Source organism: Acanthochromis polyacanthus, chromosome 6, assembly GCF_021347895.1.
Source record: "Acanthochromis polyacanthus isolate Apoly-LR-REF ecotype Palm Island chromosome 6, KAUST_Apoly_ChrSc, whole genome shotgun sequence".
Taxonomy (NCBI): domain Eukaryota; kingdom Metazoa; phylum Chordata; class Actinopteri; family Pomacentridae; genus Acanthochromis; species Acanthochromis polyacanthus.
Window position 1 is genome coordinate 38,049,559 of NC_067118.1, and position 18,568 is coordinate 38,068,126.

Consider the following 18,568-nt stretch of genomic DNA (forward strand, 5'->3'; position numbering starts at 1 on the left):
ATATGTTCAGTTTATATGGTGCTTTTACTCCTTAAAACTGCTTTTTATTAACGTCGCTAATTAAAACGAAGCGGCTCTGGAGGACGTTACGTGATGACGTCATGTGTCACGCTGCTATTGGTCGGTTGCGACGTTAATTGGTAGGAGGAACCGGCTGTCAACTATTTAGACCCGGGATGGAAGAAACTCGGCAGCCTGCTCAACGTACACGGAGGATGGACCCGCCTCGCAATGGAAATATCTGCAGGTGGGTTTTATTTAAAGCCGACGAAATTAGGCCGAAAAACCCAGAAACGAAACAAAACTGGTTAAATTTCTGCCGTGCGGCGTTCGAAGACGAACGTTATGGCGAAAAAAGTGACCTTTTAATGCTTTTAAAAGTTACCGAAGTTGATCAACCGGCATGTTTTCGGTTGATGTTTGAGCCGTGATTGTTGAAAAGGTGTTGGCGTTGCAGAGCCGAGTGATTAAATGTGTGTGTGTGTTAGTAATGGTGAAATATTAGCCGAAACTGGTTATTGACTCTTGCTGACTTGAATTTGTTTAACGGCAGCACACGTTTGGTGCTAAAACTTTACCTCCACAGACAGCAGCTACCCTGTGGAGGGGAAGTTTTAGCTGTTATCCTTCAGTTTTCCTGCTTAATTTAAAAATAAGCCTCAAATTACTCACACCCATGCCGAAGTTTATAATAGTAATGATGGCTTAGATTTATATAGTGCTTTTCAAGGCACTCAAAGCGCTTCACAATGGATCCATTATTCATTCAGTCACACATTCTCACTATGGTGGTGCTAAGCTAAATTTGTAGCCACATCTGCCCTGGGGCAGACTGACGGAAGCGTGGCTGCCAATCCGCGCCTACGGCCCCTCCGACCACCACCAACATTCATACACCACTGGAGGCAAGGCGGGTTAAGTGTCTTGCCCAAGGACACGGCACACGACGAGGCGAGAGCGGGAATCGAACCGCCGACCCTTTGATCATTGGACGACCCGCTCTGATTCACAGCCGCCCCATCAGTTTGATTGATGGGGGATTTTTTTTTTTAATTTGACAAATGGGCTGAATGGCAACTGATAAAGGATGCTAAGACATTGCTGGGCGTCACAGTAGAAGATAATCGATTATAGATTGGTATTTCATTGTTTAAAGAGCTGTTCAGTGACCCATTGTAAGCGGTCCTGAATGTGCTGTTGGTTTACAGGGGAGCAGTTGTGTTTAATTATTTGTTTAAATGTTTGGCCTATAAGCCAGCTTCTCTAGTAGTCAAAGCTTTGCCTCAAATCAAAATATTTTCACTTGAGCCTTGCTTATCTTCTCTCTCTCTCTCCCTCGTTGAAATCCAAACACAGCTTTAAAGAGCCACTTGTCAGGCAGGTATTGCATTGCATTCCAGCTTTGAGTGACTGCTAGTCCTTATAGATTTGTAAAACTATGAATTTAAAATAATTTCAAAACCATGACAAGTTTTGATCATAAGGTAAAATACATGTTCATTGTTCTTTTATCATTTTGTCTTGTTTTTATCTTTTTTTTTGTCTCACTTTTGCCATGTTTTTGTCCTTTTTGTTTTTCCTTTTTGTCTCATGTCTTGTCATTTTTGTTGTGTTGTCTACTTTTTTTGCAATTTGTCTTTTTGTTTCATTTGTCAGTTTCTTTTTTTTTTTCCCAGATTTTTGATCATAAAGTAAATGCTATATCATTCAGTTCCAGATACCTGTGACTAAATGTTTTGTTCCTTTTGTAGAAACACTGATCTGTAAATTGTAATGTGGAAATGAACTGAGGCAAAATGTTGTTGAAATTTAATTTATTTTTCTTTAGAAATTTAAGGTTCATAATGTCTTGTAAATGTAGTTCCTTCTAATGTGAACATTTTCAGACTGTACTTTTTTTTTTTTTTTTGGCACCAAAACAAATGGGAAAAATTTGGAGTGTGGTGTTTTGTTGTTATGCTCTGATTTTACTGGCCTGGCCCACTTAAAATCAAACTGGGCTGAATGTGGCCCCTGAACTAGAATGAGTTTGACACCCCTGATCTAAACTGACACTAAAATGGAAGTTGACAAAAAATAACTAGTAGACCTTAACTCCCCTCTTTTCATTCCAGGCGTTTCATAAATGGCTCTTGTCGATTGGGTCCAAGATGTAATTATCGACACGAGCTGTCAGTTATCCCGTCATCCCAGATATGTAGGTATTTTCAGAAAGGTGGATGCTGGTATGGAGAGCACTGCAAGTAAGCAGTTCCTTTATCTTTTTTCCCTTCCTATTGTATGCAGCTAATTAAGGACGACATGTACACGTCTCCTGTGCTCATTCAGTGTTTTCCACTGCTAGGTATTTCCATGTCGTTCAGCCTGAAGTTGTTACAGCTGCTGCAGGCAGAAGAGGTTCAGTGCCGGCCGTCCCTCCCTCCAGTGTTGCCTTTGCTCCACCTGACAGAAGAGGGTCAGAACCAGCTCTTGTGCAAACTGAAGAAGATGGGCAGCATCCCAGGCAGGATTGCAGCAGATCGCAGCCTGTCGTTGACGCCTCAAACTCTCAGAACGCTGGACACCTGACAGCCAATATTGCTGAAGAACGATCACAAGGTATTTGTGGTTTTTACTGGTTAAACCAACATAATTTAGCTTTTCTCCATGCTTGACGCACTTCTTCTCTCTGCAGAAACTGACTCGGAATCAGTCCAGGGCTCCAGAGTTGCTCAAGCAGCTGCATGCCATGGATCAAAGGAGGAGGTTTGCATCTCATTTGGCTGCTTAATTTTAAATGTCTTGAAATGGGCTGAATTCAGGAGCTGTTTCCAGAGTGTAACATTTGTGTTCAGGAGTCTTCATCTGTGGATGGGGCAGCTGCTGCTGCAACTGCTGCTTCTGATACTGAAGTAGAGGAAACAGAGGCCTACCTCCAGAGTAAAAACATAACCTGTGGTATCTGCATGGACAAGGTGTATGAAAAGCAGCAATCAAGACTCCAGGTTTTTGGAATCCTGCCCAACTGCAGTCACTCCTTCTGTTTAGACTGCATCATGACCTGGAGGAAAACGAGAGATTTCAGGCCGGAAGTGGTAAAGTAGGTTTCAGTAATGATTTAAAACCAGGGCAGCAGCATCTCATGGCGTACTATAAAGGATTTGACCTGACATCCATGTGTAATGTTGATTTCCAGAAGCTGCCCACAGTGCCGGGTTAGGTCTCCCTTTTATGTGCCTCACAAATACTGGGTCGAAGGGCAGGCAAAGGAAAGGGTAATTGCTGCGTTCAAAGAGAAATTCAGGTACGTGAGATTCGGTTTTGATATCAGTGTTGCAGTACAGACTTGACCACATCATGAATGTCCATATCACTGTAATTAAAATAAATTTGTCCCCCTTTGATGTTTTAGAGAAAGACCTGCTATGTAAGTCTGCTCCTCATTCTATACTCCATGGGTATATTGTACCAGATGTAGGTTTATAGTCCACTTTCTTCAGACTGGACAGTCCAGCTTGACTTCTCAGTGCTTGAAGTGTTTCTTGTGTTTGAAATATGTCTGGAAACTGATCAGCGCTTCAGATCATTAGAAATATAACTAGTCTGAACCTTTGAAGACTGACAAACGTTAGGCTGTAATATGTTCCGCACATTCTTGGGTTTACAGAATGTCCCATAGGTTTGCAAATGGAGAACTTGACCATCACTTTGTAGATTACCTAAAATCTAAGACTTCTATTGCACTGATTAGTTTGACACTGAAAACAAATTCAAGGAAGCCTTTGTATGATCAGCCTTGCCCATAGGTTTGAAAGTTTCTAGGTAACCTTAAACCACTTAATTTTGACTCAAAATCAAGCTGAAAGCACCTGATCTGCAGATTGCCCATTAGAATAAATACTGCTTGAAGTAGACCTGAAGCATAAAATTTTTCCCTTCTAAAAGCTGTTCAGAATATTTCTGCTTTGCCCCTTGTTGGATTTATTTGAATTTCTAGACTTCAGATGGTGACGTTGTTCTGCACTAACCACCATAGATCGGATGTCCAAACAGAATCTAGCTTTCAAATTAAGGAGATGACTCTTAAAATGCAGGTCAAAGGATCCTGTGAGATTTACACTGAACTTGATTTAGGCCTGGGGGGGGGGGGGAATACGATTGCCTGCCAATTATGAAGAACACTAAAGATGCTGCACTAGTGTTGAGTACAAAATGTGGATTCTTTTAAGAAATTTCAAACCTGTAACTTGACCTGCAGCCTTAAATGTTTTGTATCCTGTGAAGATGAATCTAGAAATGCTTGTGATGTTGCGTTGGTACAGAATTAAGTTTAAGAAATGCACGCATGCAGCTGAGACCTCCCTTCTGTTTGTTTTGGTTTTTTTTTTTCTATTTCCAGTAAGAAAAACTGCAGTTACTACTCACGATATGGATGCTGTCCCTTCAAAACGGAGTGTCTCTATCACCATGATAAATCTGCACATTGTACATCATCTCAGGTAAATGCACAGTAATCTTTAAGTGTCCTATAAGATCACAGCACCGTTCAAATGCATGATACGTGTCATTTACGATCCACCTGCTTCCTTTTCCTGCTCACAGCATCCCACAGAAGATGATCATGATGATGACGACGATGATGACTTCATAGATCTGCGTAACTTTGTCATAGCAGTGACCCTCCTTGGTGACAACGATGATGTCTTTGACTTCCTTTTTACTGACTGAGGAGTATCGTTTGAAAGGGGCCCTAAAAAAAGCCCTCGGCCCCAGGAGAACACATGGCTGTGATTTGACCCGTGTCTCCTCTTGGAATTAACTTTGAAATGACCTTTGAGTGGCATTTTTTTTCAAGGTCAGGGATTTGGTCATGCAACATGGTGTGTAGGGTGAGTTCAGGTTTTAGCCAGACTACAGCAGGTAATTTCACTGACCTTCACGACGATATCTGTGAAATTATGTGCTGTAGTCTGGCTAGAAGTGAGCTGGTGTACATTTAGCTCTCCATGTCACATGGTTTATTGACTCTGCTCTTGATGTAAACATTCCAGATTGGACACTTCTTTATTTTGTATCCCTGATCTTGTTGTTAACCCGTTGAGGTTTATTTTATGCTCCACAGCCATAGTGCTTCAAAATATGTTGCAGATTGTTAACCTGTACCAATTTAATGAGTGCTCCATTTAGACTTTTTGTCCCAGTAATTTGCACCATTTTGATATTTTAAAAGTGTTATGTGGATGCTAGTTTTAATTGTCTAAGGTAAGAAGTGTACTGTACCCCTGTTCTTGCTAATGTCCACTACTGATGATAGCTGCCTCCTATGATAGACTCCCTTTTCCTAGTTTTGGCAAGAACATAAGATTGTAAGATTTTATTTCTTTTAAACAAGTTGTACTTGTACACAAAAAATAAAACATTGTTTCACACTATGCCTAAATGGGGAGAAGTGTATGGAGCTCTTTATTGAAACTGCCTTTGAGTCTGTCCTGTTCCTCAGTCACTGTCTGGTTCGGTTCTGCCACCAATGGGGAGACTGTAGCGGACCATAAGGACTTCTGAGAGAATCATCGGTGCTCCACTGCCCTCCCTTCAGGACCTGCACTCCTCCAGGATGAGGGAAATTCTCTCAGATCCCCTCCCGCCCGGGTCACTACCTCTTTGACCTGCTGCCCTCGGGCCTACGCTTCAGGACTCTGAGCACCAGAGCAGCTTCTCAATCAAACTTTATATCGCAATTAAAATGCAACACACACTATGATTGTGGGTTAGTTTGGCACTAAAATCTAGACAATTAAATATTACAGAAACTATAAAACTTTGGATTTGTTTTTTTTGTGGGTCAGACCAGTCTGATTCTAACACCCTCATGTCAATCTGTAGGTTTTGATCCTTTTCAGTCCATTCTGAACATGTGAGTGATTTTTGTTTTTAGTCAGTATGGGACTACTTTTGTCATTTCTGACTACTTTTGCGTAACTTTGGACACATTTTCTGCAATTCTAAATCATTTTCAAGGCTTTTGAGTCATTTTGGATGATTTTTTTTTTTTTTTAAAGCATCTTGGACAAATTTAATGTCATTCTGCAAATTTTCAGTCATTCTGGGTCATTTTAATAATTTGAGAGAAATTCTGATTAATTTTGTATCATTGTAGAGTCATTTTAGACTATTTTTGTGTTTCAAGTTTGTCATGCTGAACAAATTTGTCATTCTGGAAATTTTTTGTAATTCTGGGTAATTTTCAAGTAATTTTGGATAATTTTGAAAGCATCTTGGACAATAAGGGTTTGGAAGCAGAGTGATTGAACCCAATTTCTGTAGTTTTTCTTTCATGAACAAAGCACAAAATCACTGATTACTCCTGTCACTGCCACTACAATATTCTAACACATACATAGTATTCAACTTCAATATTGTAGCTCAAAAAAATTCTAATTTATTACCCTTGTTTAAGCAAATGTCTTTTTTTTTTTTACACAACACCATCTTTAAACTTACTTGTACACAGTATTTCTTATACTCATAGCAATTCTTATTTAGATTTGTTTATTCTTTTACTGTCTATTGTTACGTACCGCTCTCTATACACCAAGTTATATTCCATGCGTGTACTCACTTGCCAATAAAGGCTATTTTGATTGTGATTCTGAAAATAGAAGTATTGTTACCACTCTGTACCACTAGGTGGAGATGGGACCTCATGTAGTAAAATTACACCCGCGAAGAAGAAATATCAACAGAACTGGCGGGGAACTGGAAGCAGGTTGTCCGTTCTGTGTAGTGGGTGACAAACCGCGACTGGCCGCTCAGACCTGTCGTGGAGCTTCGCCTGTGAAGCTGGAGGTCGCCGTCATGTTTCTGAGTCGGTTTGACGGCCAGTCGAGACTGCTGGTTCGGTCGCTGCTGTCGGGAGTCTCTGGGGCTCACAGAGCGCTAGCCGTCCTCCACAGACAGCAGCGGGCTAAAAGCGACACCTCATTGGGGAACCTGCTGGAAACACTGTGCCGAGACGAAGTCAGTCGATCGGAGGATGGAACTAAGCCGCTGACTATGTAAGTAAAGAGCTGTCTGCCGTTTATTTCGCTCAGTAAGTCTCTAGTTCCTTCGGGGTTTGCCATAACAACGCTGCCATGACGGCTGTTGCTATAGAAACGACCGTCAAGTTCATCGCATCTTCAACGTGCAGTTAGTTAGTTAGATAGAATAAACCTTTATTGATCCCGCAGCGGGGAAATTTTCGAAAGTTAAATGGCTCAATATGTAATTGAGGGATTTTTGAAGTCCATGGGATATATCTGGCAGCACTGGGAATAATGAAAGTCATTTTTAGTGTTATCCATTACACTTTTGTTTCAGAAAACAAAATATCCTGAATTATAAATGTTTATTTTATAGAAGTAAGGTTTCTGTTTTTCTCATTATTTAGCTGTTTAGGCCGGTTTTAGTCTAATGTTCATGGATTTGTTCTTGTACTGCCTTTATACTCTTTTTTTTCTCCACGGAGCTGCTGTAACCGTGAACTTTCCCCACAGTGGGCTCAATAAAGTTTATGTCATCTTAAATGCAGTCTTAGAAATATAAACAAAGCTTTCAAAAATCTAATGTAAAGGGCATAGTTTAGGATTTCCTTGCATTTAATAGTCAAGAGAGTGACAAGAGCTTAAACCTGGTGTTTTGATTGTGCTTTCGATTACAACATATGGTGATGTCTCCTTAATACCATGAAATAATCATCTTCAGCTCTATGTCCATCAGTGCTAATGTGAGACAAACGTCTCACACTTCATTTTTCTTCTTCCAGTAAACCCCTGGTATGCCTGTTTCCAGCATTATTCAAACAAAACCTGCTGTCCTTCATCTATCTGGTGCATTCGCTTCTTCCTGCAACTGCCGTCCACCGTTTGCTCAAATGTCTCAACCAAGACTCTCATCCAAAGCCTTGGATCACGGCTCTGGGTCGACAGCTAGAGAGGAACCTGGGGACTCCCCATAAGGAGCCTTTGTATACTGAACAGTGCAGCCAGAGACTGATGGATCTGTCGCAGCGTTTAGTCGGTTCTATTGAGACAAGAGGATGGGCCGAGTGCTTCAGCAGTGAAACAGTAGAATCTGAATCTCAAAGCGTGGCTGATTTAGCCGAGCTGGGGACACAAAGGAAAAGAAAGAGCAGTTTAATCATTCTGGAGTCAGATGGTGAAGAAATGGGAAGTCAGAGTAAACGGATGAAGATCTGTGAGAACGATGGGGTGGATGTAGAAGAACAGAGCGTAAAAACGGAGACACCAGGAGGATCAGAAGGTGATGCTGCAGCAGAAACTCCAGTCAGTCACTGTGATGCCCTGCCTGAACACATCAAGGTAAACCCTAAAGAATGGCTGATTTGTCTGTTTGTCCAGACTGAGATTTTTCAGAGGATGATTTGATTCAGTCCTGACAGCAGTTTGAATACTAAACATCATACATTATATTGGTTTATAGGGGTAAAAGTTACAATAACAAACATCGTCTGCTGCTTTTGTGTTTTTAGGTCTCTGTTCTTCAAATAAAAGAATTACTAGACAGTCAGACGGAGGTGAGAAGAATGCTTTATTTCCTCTCGTTTGCACTGCACAGGCTAAAAGTGACATTTGGTTCCACTGTGATTCTTCATATTGTCTGTTTCAGTGGGAGCAGAGCTCCACAGATGTGTTCAAAGTGCTGAATGACTGCGACCCCAGCCAAGTATGTCCTCAAAAATCTAACTGCATCACTGCTTCTGTAAATGTTTGCTGTAAATTGCATGTATTTAAAAGTGTTTATGCAACCCATATGTAAAAACAAGGTGTTGGATCTACATTTCTATGTACTGCAACACAATAGTTTCAAGAGACGAGTAGGCATTCAGAGCTATTGTATTATACTGTCCGATCATCACTGAACGCGTGGCAAGAAATAATTAGAAACACAGAGTTTATTAACTACCACTGGTTAGCACCGAGGGCCTAATTTCTGTTTTCAGTGTGTCATCATACCGAAGCACAAAAGCATAATCTGTTAGTTCAAGACACTTTAATCCACTTGTAATGACATTTTAACATTTGATTAGGGGTTGTGAAAAGCTGCACTGCTTTGCTATTTGTTTTCCAAGCCTGACATGAAAGAGATGGTTTTATTTTTTTGTTTTGGAACAGTTTTGAAAGAATTTTAAAAATATATTCCAAGGTTTTCAGTGAAGAATTTGTATACACTTAAACTGAAACCGATGGAAATGGAGACATTCTGCAGATTTTGTAAAAACAAAGACTGTTGTCCATCCATCCATCCATCCATCCATCCATCCATCCATCCATCCATCCAGCCATCCATCCATTCATCCATTCTCTATACACCGCTTTATCCTCACTAGGGTAAGACCGTTGTCTTTCCTTCTTATTTTTTAAACTTCACAGTGTATTCCTAAAAGCTGCTTTTTGGGTTTCAGTTTTTATTTTATGTCTCTACTAATGTTTGACAGCTGTGGATGGTGCTCTATACAATGCAGTGTGACATTTAGTTAAAAACTGTTTAAGCTCAAAGCCGAAAACCTTGCGTGTGTGACTGATGTGTGAGTGTGTGCGTTGTAATGTTTAAGTTCATTTTTAAGTGTTATACCAGAACCTGTTGCTTTATATTTTACTAAACGCTGTAGGTAGTGTGCTGTACAGAAATGCTGCAGTATTTTCACATGCACACACCACTGTTGTTCACTTTAGAAGCTTTCAATTGATATTTTAGTAATAAATACAACAATCTCTATGTACTGATTACAATTACAGTGTGTGTGTTGTGTAGAAAGTGCTCTAAAGCTTCACTCGTCACAAGAGAAATACTTTTTGCTGTTTCTCATTTTCCTGCTGATTGGCTCTGATGTGACTAATCCCATGTTGTTTTCTGTCATGTTTAGGTGGGGGTGTTATGCGGCATGCTAAGTTTGCCTGACCTACCGGAACAGACTCTGCCTAAACTGTGCAGCAGCCTTCTGGCTCTGTCTCCTGACCTGAGCTACAGCACAGCAGCAACACTCATCAGGAGCTTGCTGCTGGAGAAGGTATGTCAACAAACACGCCAAAGATGCACCATGTGTCGCTGTGTTTGATACTGACGGGATACTATGTTGCTCTACCTCACAGGTCCTGTCCCTGTCAGAACCGGCCTCCAGGTGTCTGGTTACCTCGGTGACGTCACTGTGCAGCCAGTATCCCAGACCGATGTGCCACGCTCTGATTGGACCAGTGCTGGAGGACGAGAAGATAGGTGAGGAAAAGGTTGAGCTGGAGTGCTGTTTGCTCAAAAGAACACTCAGAGTCGTTTCTCACGTCAAAGTGAATGTTTTACTTGCAATCAACCTGCAGAGAACACAGTCTGAGCAAGCAGCTGACAATATAAAGAAACAGTTTACCTTTTATGCAGGCACATAAACAAGCCGCAGTGGTATTACCAGTTTCTGAGCAGCCAGTTTCAACCGGCTGCTTGCAAGAACAACGTGTTATATTTTCATGGCCAAAGTTAATCGTGGAGTACATTGGGTTGTATGAGTTCACACTCACACAGTAGTTTGAAATCATAAACAGCGTTTAATCATAACTTTTTTATCATTTTATAAAACTAGTTCTATGAAAGCCAAAACCGCTCGGAAGGTTTAAAAGACATGTTATTAATACAAATTGTTTAAAGAGTGGCTCGCTTTATCAGCTAAAAAATGCAAAAACAGAAAGAATTTTCTGATTTTCAACTTTCCGACATTTTTTGACCTGATCATCTGTAATGTGCTGTTTGAGCCGAAAAATGATTCAAATTTCAGTTTAAAATCATGATATTTCAATATAATTACTTAATAAAACATGGCTCAGTTCAAAAATTCCCAAAAATAATTCATTTGCACTGGACAATTTCTGTAAAAAAAAAAAAAAAAAATTCTGTCTTCCTAAACACAACTGTTTTGGTGCCCAACAGTCACACAACAAAAACTAAAAGACTTTCAGGTGAACTGGGCTGAACTGCAGGCTGCGTTTACAGTTTTTATAAGAGAAAAAACTCACCATTTTTGTGCTTTATGGCATTATACCTTTGTTATACAGCACAGAAGCAGACTTGTTTGAGTTCTCTGTCCTTCTAGCTATTGTTGTGCTGCTTCCATAAGGGTGCAAGACTTCGTATTGCTGTAAAAAATGAGTCAAGCGAAAGTAAAAAAATGCCCAGAAAGTGCTTAGAGTTCAGAAGGTTAATGTACAGCAGAAGCATAGAGTCTGATCTGCCTTCAAATATGAGCCTTTTCCACACATGCAGACGTAATGATTTGTCACAGGGGGGAAAAACTAAATGGGAAATGGAATTTAGCCCTCCTTAATTTTATTAGTTGGATTTGTGCTTTTTCAACTGTGACTATCAGGATCTCATCTATTAAAAGTCTTGCAGCTGCTGAGCAAAACACTACACATGATATTCAATAGGACAAAAAAGGTAAAATGTGATACAAAACAGATAGATAGATAGATACTTTATTAATCCAGAGTAAAATTTAAGATTAACATTTAAATAGAAAGTGTTTGTGCAGTGTATGTGCAAGGACAATGCAAAAAAAGTGCAGAAAATAGTAAATTGTGTTGTTTTTAACATGCACTCTCTGTCTAAGGGTGATCAGAGTCGGTCAAAGCAGCAGCCCTGGAGCTGGCGTAGCTTCAGTGTCCTCGTTCAAGTACACATTAACAAGACAGATGCTTTGATGTCATGAAGGTCTTTGCCAGCAGCTTTTTACACAGTCCTTGGCTCTAACATCAGTTGAACTTCACTTCTGAACTTTGTTTTGTTTTCAGGGCCTCCACAGGCCGAGCTGCTGAACAGACTGACAGAAGGTTGTCTGGATTCCCACTACAGACTGCTGGTGCTTCAGTACGATGAAACTCTTAGACTCTGTTCATAGGCATATTTGTTTTTAGTAAACCACTGACGCAACGTTTTTTATTCCAGAATGACCTTCAGAATTGCATGGAGCGAGGCGGTGCTCTCTGTTATCCACGGCTTGCTGGACTCCAAGGTGATCCATTTGTTCAGTCATGGGAAAAGTTCTACAAGATCCCTCAGTCAAAATATCTACTGTCATTGAGTTCAGTTTTTACTTTTATTGCAGCCCATCTTGAGTGAAGAACTTTTCACACAGTTCACTGAGCAGCTCGTCAGCCAGGGTCCTCAGTTCACAAAATCTGTGAAGTTTGCAAAAATGATGCTAACAGTCCTCACCAAATACAGCGCTAATGTGAGTTTGTACATTTATGTCATTTATAATGGCTGAACAGTGGATGAAATAGTATTTGTAATCCTTCTGTATGTGAATCTGTTTTTCTAGGTGACAGCTGCACACAAACACTCCCTAACCGGCTGCCTGATGTTAAATGAGACCTTCCTCAAGAAATCCCTGCAAGCTGCCTTGAAAAGAATCACACACACATGAATGTTTCCTCTGACCTAATGCACTTTAATAAAGTTGTTGAAGCAGTAAAATTGACTTAACATGACTATTCCCACGTCTTACAGAAATTACCCTCACATGTTTACCTGAGCCTCGTTTACCTGAAGGTGATTCTGTATTTAATAATTATATAATAATCCTGCTGTCAGTAAAATTAATGACATGTTTGAGTCACAGTTTACCAGCGTTGCATAACTAACCATACATGAAATAGTCACAAACTACACATCAGTGTGCAGCTGAAGAATCTTTTGAACCCTCCCGTCGTCCTGCAGGTCAAATTGACCCTTTTTAAAGTTTGAAAATGTGGGAAAAAATATATATTTTCACAGTGAAAACTTACACATTTTCAACCTTTTTGGTGCAATAAAAGCGCTAAAAGAAATGTTTCTTTAAGAACTATATAAAATATGTTTAAAATAAAATAAGTGGTAGTTATATATGGGCATTGAAACGGAGAAAAATAAATACAGTAGATGATTTATGTGAGCCTGTGTTTCAAAAGGTTCATCAGTAAATCAGCAATTAAAATTCTGACAGCAGAAATGTAATAAAATTAGAGGAAAGTATCTGTAGAAGGACGAGTCTTATTTAAAAAATATATACATTTAACTTCAGTATTCCCCCATGAGCAAAGAAACAATAAAAGCTCCCTTTAAAGCAATTACCCAAATTCTTTAATGTAATTAATTACACTTTTAGAGTTTGATTTGTGTTTTTCGTGATATAACTTAATTGTAGTTTCCTTCTATTTATTTTACCTTTTAATTTAATCGTTTAATTTTTTATAGCAGGATTTGTGATGGTCATATTCCTCGTTGTAAACTTACGTTACCTCAGATTTTGTAGTCTTTTAGAAAGTGGCGCTTATTGATGACGTTCCGCCCCTCGCCTTTATTTTGCGTAACTTCCTGCAGGACTTCCTTTTCAGCGTAGCGCGACGAGCAGGACGAGCTGCGAAGATGAGGTTAGATTCAATATTTCCATTAAATATCTTTAAAATGAACTCTACACACGTTTTAACTCAACCATATGAGTCGTAGAAGCATGTAAAGTCATATTCTTACGTGGTTTATATTTTATTTTGTTGAGTTTGTTAGAATTAGTTGAAGTCAAAGTCCAGCATGGCGCCGGCTCATCTGCCGGTTTAGCGTCTGGTTAAGTTACATAAAATCCGCAGTCATCCACACCTTTAAAATACATTTGGGGTCACAATCAACTGTCATATGAGTAGATTAACTCTCCCATGCAACATTTACTTATTTTTTTCTCTCTTTGCACCCAAAGAGCTTTTTCTGAGCTATGATGTAGCAGCTGTGCTAAACCGGTTTCATTGGGCCACTTCGTACTGCGTCTAGTATTTGAGACACTGGTCAAATAAAAAGTTGTCTGGCTGAATGACAACTAAACAGAAGTTGTGTTTTTACCCCTTTAACACCTCGATGATACACAGCACATACGGTCACTTGGGGCATTGACAGCATCTTTATGCCCATTCTTCCTATCTTTGACAAAGAGATTAAATCTGGTGAGGATGTTAGTTTTCAAGATGAAATCCACCCTCTAAGTGACATTAATACAGACTGCTGCATTGATTTTAGGCATAAGCAATAGAATTGTGTTCTATATTGGCGATACTTATTCAGTGCTGTACAAAACTGCTTAATAGTATTGTTTCTTTTGAATACAAATTTAGATGCAATTTAGATGATTGTTATATTTTATGTTTGTATAAATATGTGCTTCACTATCGTGTTAATGTTAAAATAATCTCAATGCCTTGATCTTTAGGCTAAAGTGGTTGAATTTACCCTCTGAACCTCAAGCAGTTTGTAGGCAGAAATACAGGAGCTGGATTTATTTTGGGGAAAAAATGAAAACCTTTAATCAACATGTACAATTTTTTTCAAATTTCCCACAGTAGTATTAGTACTGCAAAAAAGTGGTAATCTGCATAATATGTACTTGTCCCCCTTAGTATAAAACCTGCAGGTCAGCTAAAGTCCTTGAAGTTTTGTTGGTGGCAGCTGAATCAGTCATTTCTTTATGGTTGCAATGTGGAGCACAGAATTTCTCATTTTTTTAACAGAAGCTGGTCAGAAAAAAATCGGTTGTTTTGGCAAAATTTTAAATTATATTTAGCTCAGATATTGTTAGTTTTCTGAAAAAGTCATAGATGAGTTGTTAAAGGATCACTGCAAAGTTAAAATACAACCATTTTTATCTGGATTTTCAGTTTCTTGCCGTGATAAACAGTGCACTGTTCGATAATTTTAGCATGGCTGGGTTTTGAGATTCAGAGGATTAATATTCTACATATTTTTAATTGATCTTAGAATTTGATGTCCTGTTTCTTTTTGGTATTTTGCTTGGTTTATCTAGTGGTGTTGTTGACTCTCGTAACATGTACAGTACTTTGGTCAGCCGTTTTAAATACTGCTACATAAGTAATCTTGATTTAATTCACTAATTATTGACTGTAGTGGCTTTAACTGGTTTTATCATCTTCCATTCCAGTAAGGTCTCCAGGGATACGTTGTACGAAGCCGTAAAGGAAGTCCTGCAGGGCTCCGTGGCCAAACCAAGGAAGTAAGTTCTCAGGAATAAAGGTGTTGTGGCAAATAAAACTGCAGGACGTATGTTTGACCTGTTGTCTGTCTGCAGGTTCGTGGAGTCAGTGGAGCTGCAGATCAGCCTGAAAAACTATGATCCCCAGAAGGACAAGCGTTTCTCCGGCACTGTCAGGTTCGACCTTTTACTGTCTCACCCGACCTTTTCCTTGTGTGCTTCCAGTCCTGTCTGAGTGTAAACACAGCCTGTTATATGGCAGATTAGAACGATAAAGTCCAGACAGGCCAGGAGCAGACATGGAGAAGTACTCTGGGTAGTCTGACTGAGCCGACTCGGCTTTAGCTGGGAAAGGCGAAGCAGACGGACCCCTACCCTGGGTCTTAAAACATGAGGGGAGGCTTTGAGTGGCGGAGCTGGTAAGTTCGCGTCCTCAAGCCGACCAATTTGCGTTGTAAAACCAAAGAGGTCAGCTGGACACCGACCACTCAGGTGGTATGGGTAAGAAGTTTTCTATTCCACAGTAAAATCAGGGCGGTGTCATCTGGTAACGGCAGAGTGTTTTTGGTTCCAAACTATTTTTTTAATGTCACCAATCAGTCTTGTGTATTAAGTGGCGATGTGAATTTTAAAGACATTTAAATGTTGGTGTGTATAAAGTGTGCACATCTCGCTGTCATTTGAACAGCTAAGAGTTATTTAAAATGCATTACGGATCATTGTTAAAGGCAGGTCTTCTCTCAGCCATACCCTGCCTTCCTACCACCTGATACCTGCAGGTTTGAAGCGTGGTCGCATCACCACTGCTAACTGTTTTGTTGGTATGCAGGCTGAAGACTCTCCCCAGGCCCAAGTTCTCCGTGTGCGTCCTGGGAGACCAGCAGCACTGTGACGAGGCCAAAGCTGCCGACATGCCACACATGGACATCGAGGCTCTCAAGAAGCTCAACAAGAACAAGAAGCTGGTCAAGAAGCTCGGTATGTGGTGACATTATGACACAACTAGCAGGATTTGACTTTCCATTAGATCTACAAAGTTGTCTACTGGGGAACTTTACAACCATTAAAGCACATGTTTCCCTGAAGATATTTTTTGAGCTTTATGCAGTAAAGTACAGAGATGACATGGAAGTCTGACTCCTGTCCCACCATAGCTAGATGGTTAATGGAAATGAACAGCTGCATCCCACTCGAAAAGATTGCACTCTAAGAAACAAATACAACATTTTTCTGAAGATTTGGCAACCCTCCTTGACCTACAGTGATACTTTGCCAACACCTTTATCAGACTTATAAAAACAAAACCAAATTGATACACCACAAGTCGCCTGTAGAGGCCAGGACTGTTTACACTGCTGCATATTTTAGCTTCTGTTTATTTTATTTTTCATTACTTTCTTTTCCCTACTCGTTTTGAGTTAGGTACTCTTAGTTTGTATGGCTAGGGAAGGTGGGGGAGTGTTCTGTAATCTGTATTTATGTATGTTTTCCTAAATGTGGAAAATACTCCATGAGAAGAAGCTCGGTAGGAAGTTAAGACTCTGAAGGAGGTACTATGAAGCAAGTTTGACATAACCAGGCTTTCTTTGTGCTAAAAAAAACCTTAATCAGTGATGATAACGATCACAACGGTGTTTATCAACGTGACTTTTGATCAAGTCATCAACAGGCTCGGAGTGTGTTCACATAAAGGGAGACTGATCGTCTTACACTAACATAAAACTGTTTTGCTATAGTAGAAAGCTGTGGAGAATCTAAAAATGTAATGTGGTAAAAGAGAATGCTGGGGAAAGAAAACTATTAAACGTCTTAAGTTAATGTATGTATTTTAGCAGTTGATGCACTCTGATCCAGCAGCTTATTTTTAACATTACAGCCGTTCAACTTTTACCTTCACAGGAGTGCGTTTAGATCTGACACTGTCCCTGAATGAAGGATTCATGGAAATCGATTTTAGGGTTTGTCCAAAACAAAGTGAACTTTATGTTATTGGTGGAATATCGTCTGTGGTAAATACCAGTAGACTAATCCACTTTCTCATCAGTGTTTTATAGGCTACAATAGCTGCAGTGTAAGTCAGGACCAAGCATGAAAACACATTTGTGAGGTTTCTGTATTGCCAACTTCATGCTTGTAGGTTTCCATGGCAATGCAATGCTTTAAGTTTGGATTACTGTAACTTCACGGCTTTGTTCAGCGCGATCACTTGTATACAGCTCAACCAGTTTGCAGATATGCGTTACATCGGCTGTATCGCTCATAGAAGTCATCATTGGGGGCAAAAAATGATGAAAGAGATGCTTTTCACTGCTGACTTAAATCTGAAACTCTGAACAGAACGTTTGGCGTCAGTTACTATGGTGATCTAGCGGGGTAAAGAGCCACCTTTGTGACACCAAAAGGCTCAACATACCTCAACAATCTGTTAATCTTGTGATCAACAATGTTTAAAGGCTACCAAATGTCTAAATTCTCCTCTGGTTTTCTCTGGTCCTCTTTCAGCCAAGAAGTATGATGCCTTCCTGGCCTCTGAGTCTCTGATCAAGCAGATCCCTCGTATCCTGGGTCCTGGACTGAACAAGGCCGGCAAGTTCCCCTCCCTGCTCACCCACAACGAGAACCTTAACACAAAGGTGGACGAGGTCAAATCCACCATCAAATTCCAGATGAAGAAGGTGTGTTCACGCTAATGGTTTCAACATCCTGTTCCTTTTTATGAGCGCTGCATTTTATCGAATAAATGGAGAAACTGGGTCGGCGAACATCAATTCTGCTCCGTGTTTTAGGTGCTCTGTCTGGCCGTGGCCGTCGGACACGTGAAGATGACCGAGGACGAACTCGTGTACAACATCCACCTGGCCGTCAACTTCCTGGTGTCTCTGCTGAAGAAGAACTGGCAGAACGTGCGCGCCCTGTACATCAAGAGCACCATGGGCAAACCCCAGCGCCTCTACTAAATCCCAGCTTTTCTGTTAATAAAAGTGGACATGCTCCAAACTTGATTGTCATGGGAGATTTTTTCATTTTTTTTATTTATAGTGTATATCAGAAGGTTTATAGTTTGGATGCCTAATTTTTTCTTGGGTTTCATCAGCATCAATCATTGAACATGTATTCAACTCACCTTACAGGCTATAAAATAAACTTGCTCTGGCAATCTTGAATTGATATTAGGATAAAGAAATGATTGTAGGAAAAGAAATCCAAAGGGAAGTCCTGCTTAACACATGCAGTAGATGTGCAAAAAGTACAACAAGCTAACATGGTGCTTTGATTAAATGGACGATAAAAGTGACAGTGTTGACTGACATTTGGAGCGTTATGTTTTGTATGAAACTAGGAAGAATGAAATGTAATGCATATTGACAAAACCTATTAAGACTGAACTAATTATGTAGTTAAAGATATAATTGCCATTAAAAGAATATCAGTGAATGATAACCCTGGGTGTATTAGAAGTAAATGTGCTTGATGCTTAAACATATTGAGATGTTCATCCTGCTGTTAATCGGATCATCTTTCGGTGTCTCAAAG

At 40.0% G+C, this 18,568-nt stretch overlaps 3 protein-coding genes across 4 annotated transcripts; all 3 read left to right on the forward strand.

The window, feature by feature from the left end:
• Nucleotides 1–138: 138 nt before the first annotated feature.
• mkrn4 (makorin, ring finger protein, 4) lies at nt 139–5,418 on the forward strand. Its single transcript, XM_022203558.2, is given in 9 exon segments — nt 139–247; nt 2,115–2,243; nt 2,345–2,598; nt 2,675–2,745; nt 2,835–3,079; nt 3,176–3,283; nt 4,379–4,478; nt 4,582–4,691; nt 4,693–5,418. Coding segments are annotated over 9 exon segments (1,194 nt in total). The 5' UTR covers nt 139–176; the 3' UTR covers nt 4,799–5,418.
• A 1,280-nt stretch (nt 5,419–6,698) lies between these two features.
• On the forward strand, nt 6,699–12,502 carry fance (FA complementation group E). 2 transcript variants are annotated; one of them, XR_007942752.1, is made up of 10 exons: nt 6,699–7,034; nt 7,784–8,339; nt 8,510–8,554; nt 8,647–8,703; nt 9,905–10,048; nt 10,131–10,254; nt 11,814–11,881; nt 11,968–12,034; nt 12,128–12,253; nt 12,344–12,502. XR_007942752.1 is itself a non-coding variant. In XM_022203532.2 (10 exons), the coding sequence occupies exons 1-10, from the start codon at nt 6,835–6,837 to the stop codon at nt 12,446–12,448; spliced, it is 1,500 nt and encodes a 499-aa protein (XP_022059224.2). In that variant the 5' UTR covers nt 6,699–6,834; the 3' UTR covers nt 12,449–12,502. The 2 variants fall into 2 exon arrangements, 1 of the variants encoding a protein (XP_022059224.2); XM_022203532.2 differs by having other exon boundaries at nt 11,814–11,889.
• Nucleotides 12,503–13,345: 843 nt separating this feature from the next.
• Nucleotides 13,346–18,036, forward strand: rpl10a (ribosomal protein L10a). Its single transcript, XM_022203533.2, has 6 exons — nt 13,346–13,433; nt 14,984–15,055; nt 15,131–15,211; nt 15,864–16,012; nt 17,537–17,709; nt 17,821–18,036. The coding sequence occupies exons 1-6, from the start codon at nt 13,429–13,431 to the stop codon at nt 17,989–17,991; spliced, it is 651 nt and encodes a 216-aa protein (XP_022059225.1). The 5' UTR covers nt 13,346–13,428; the 3' UTR covers nt 17,992–18,036.
• Nucleotides 18,037–18,568: the final 532 nt, after the last annotated feature.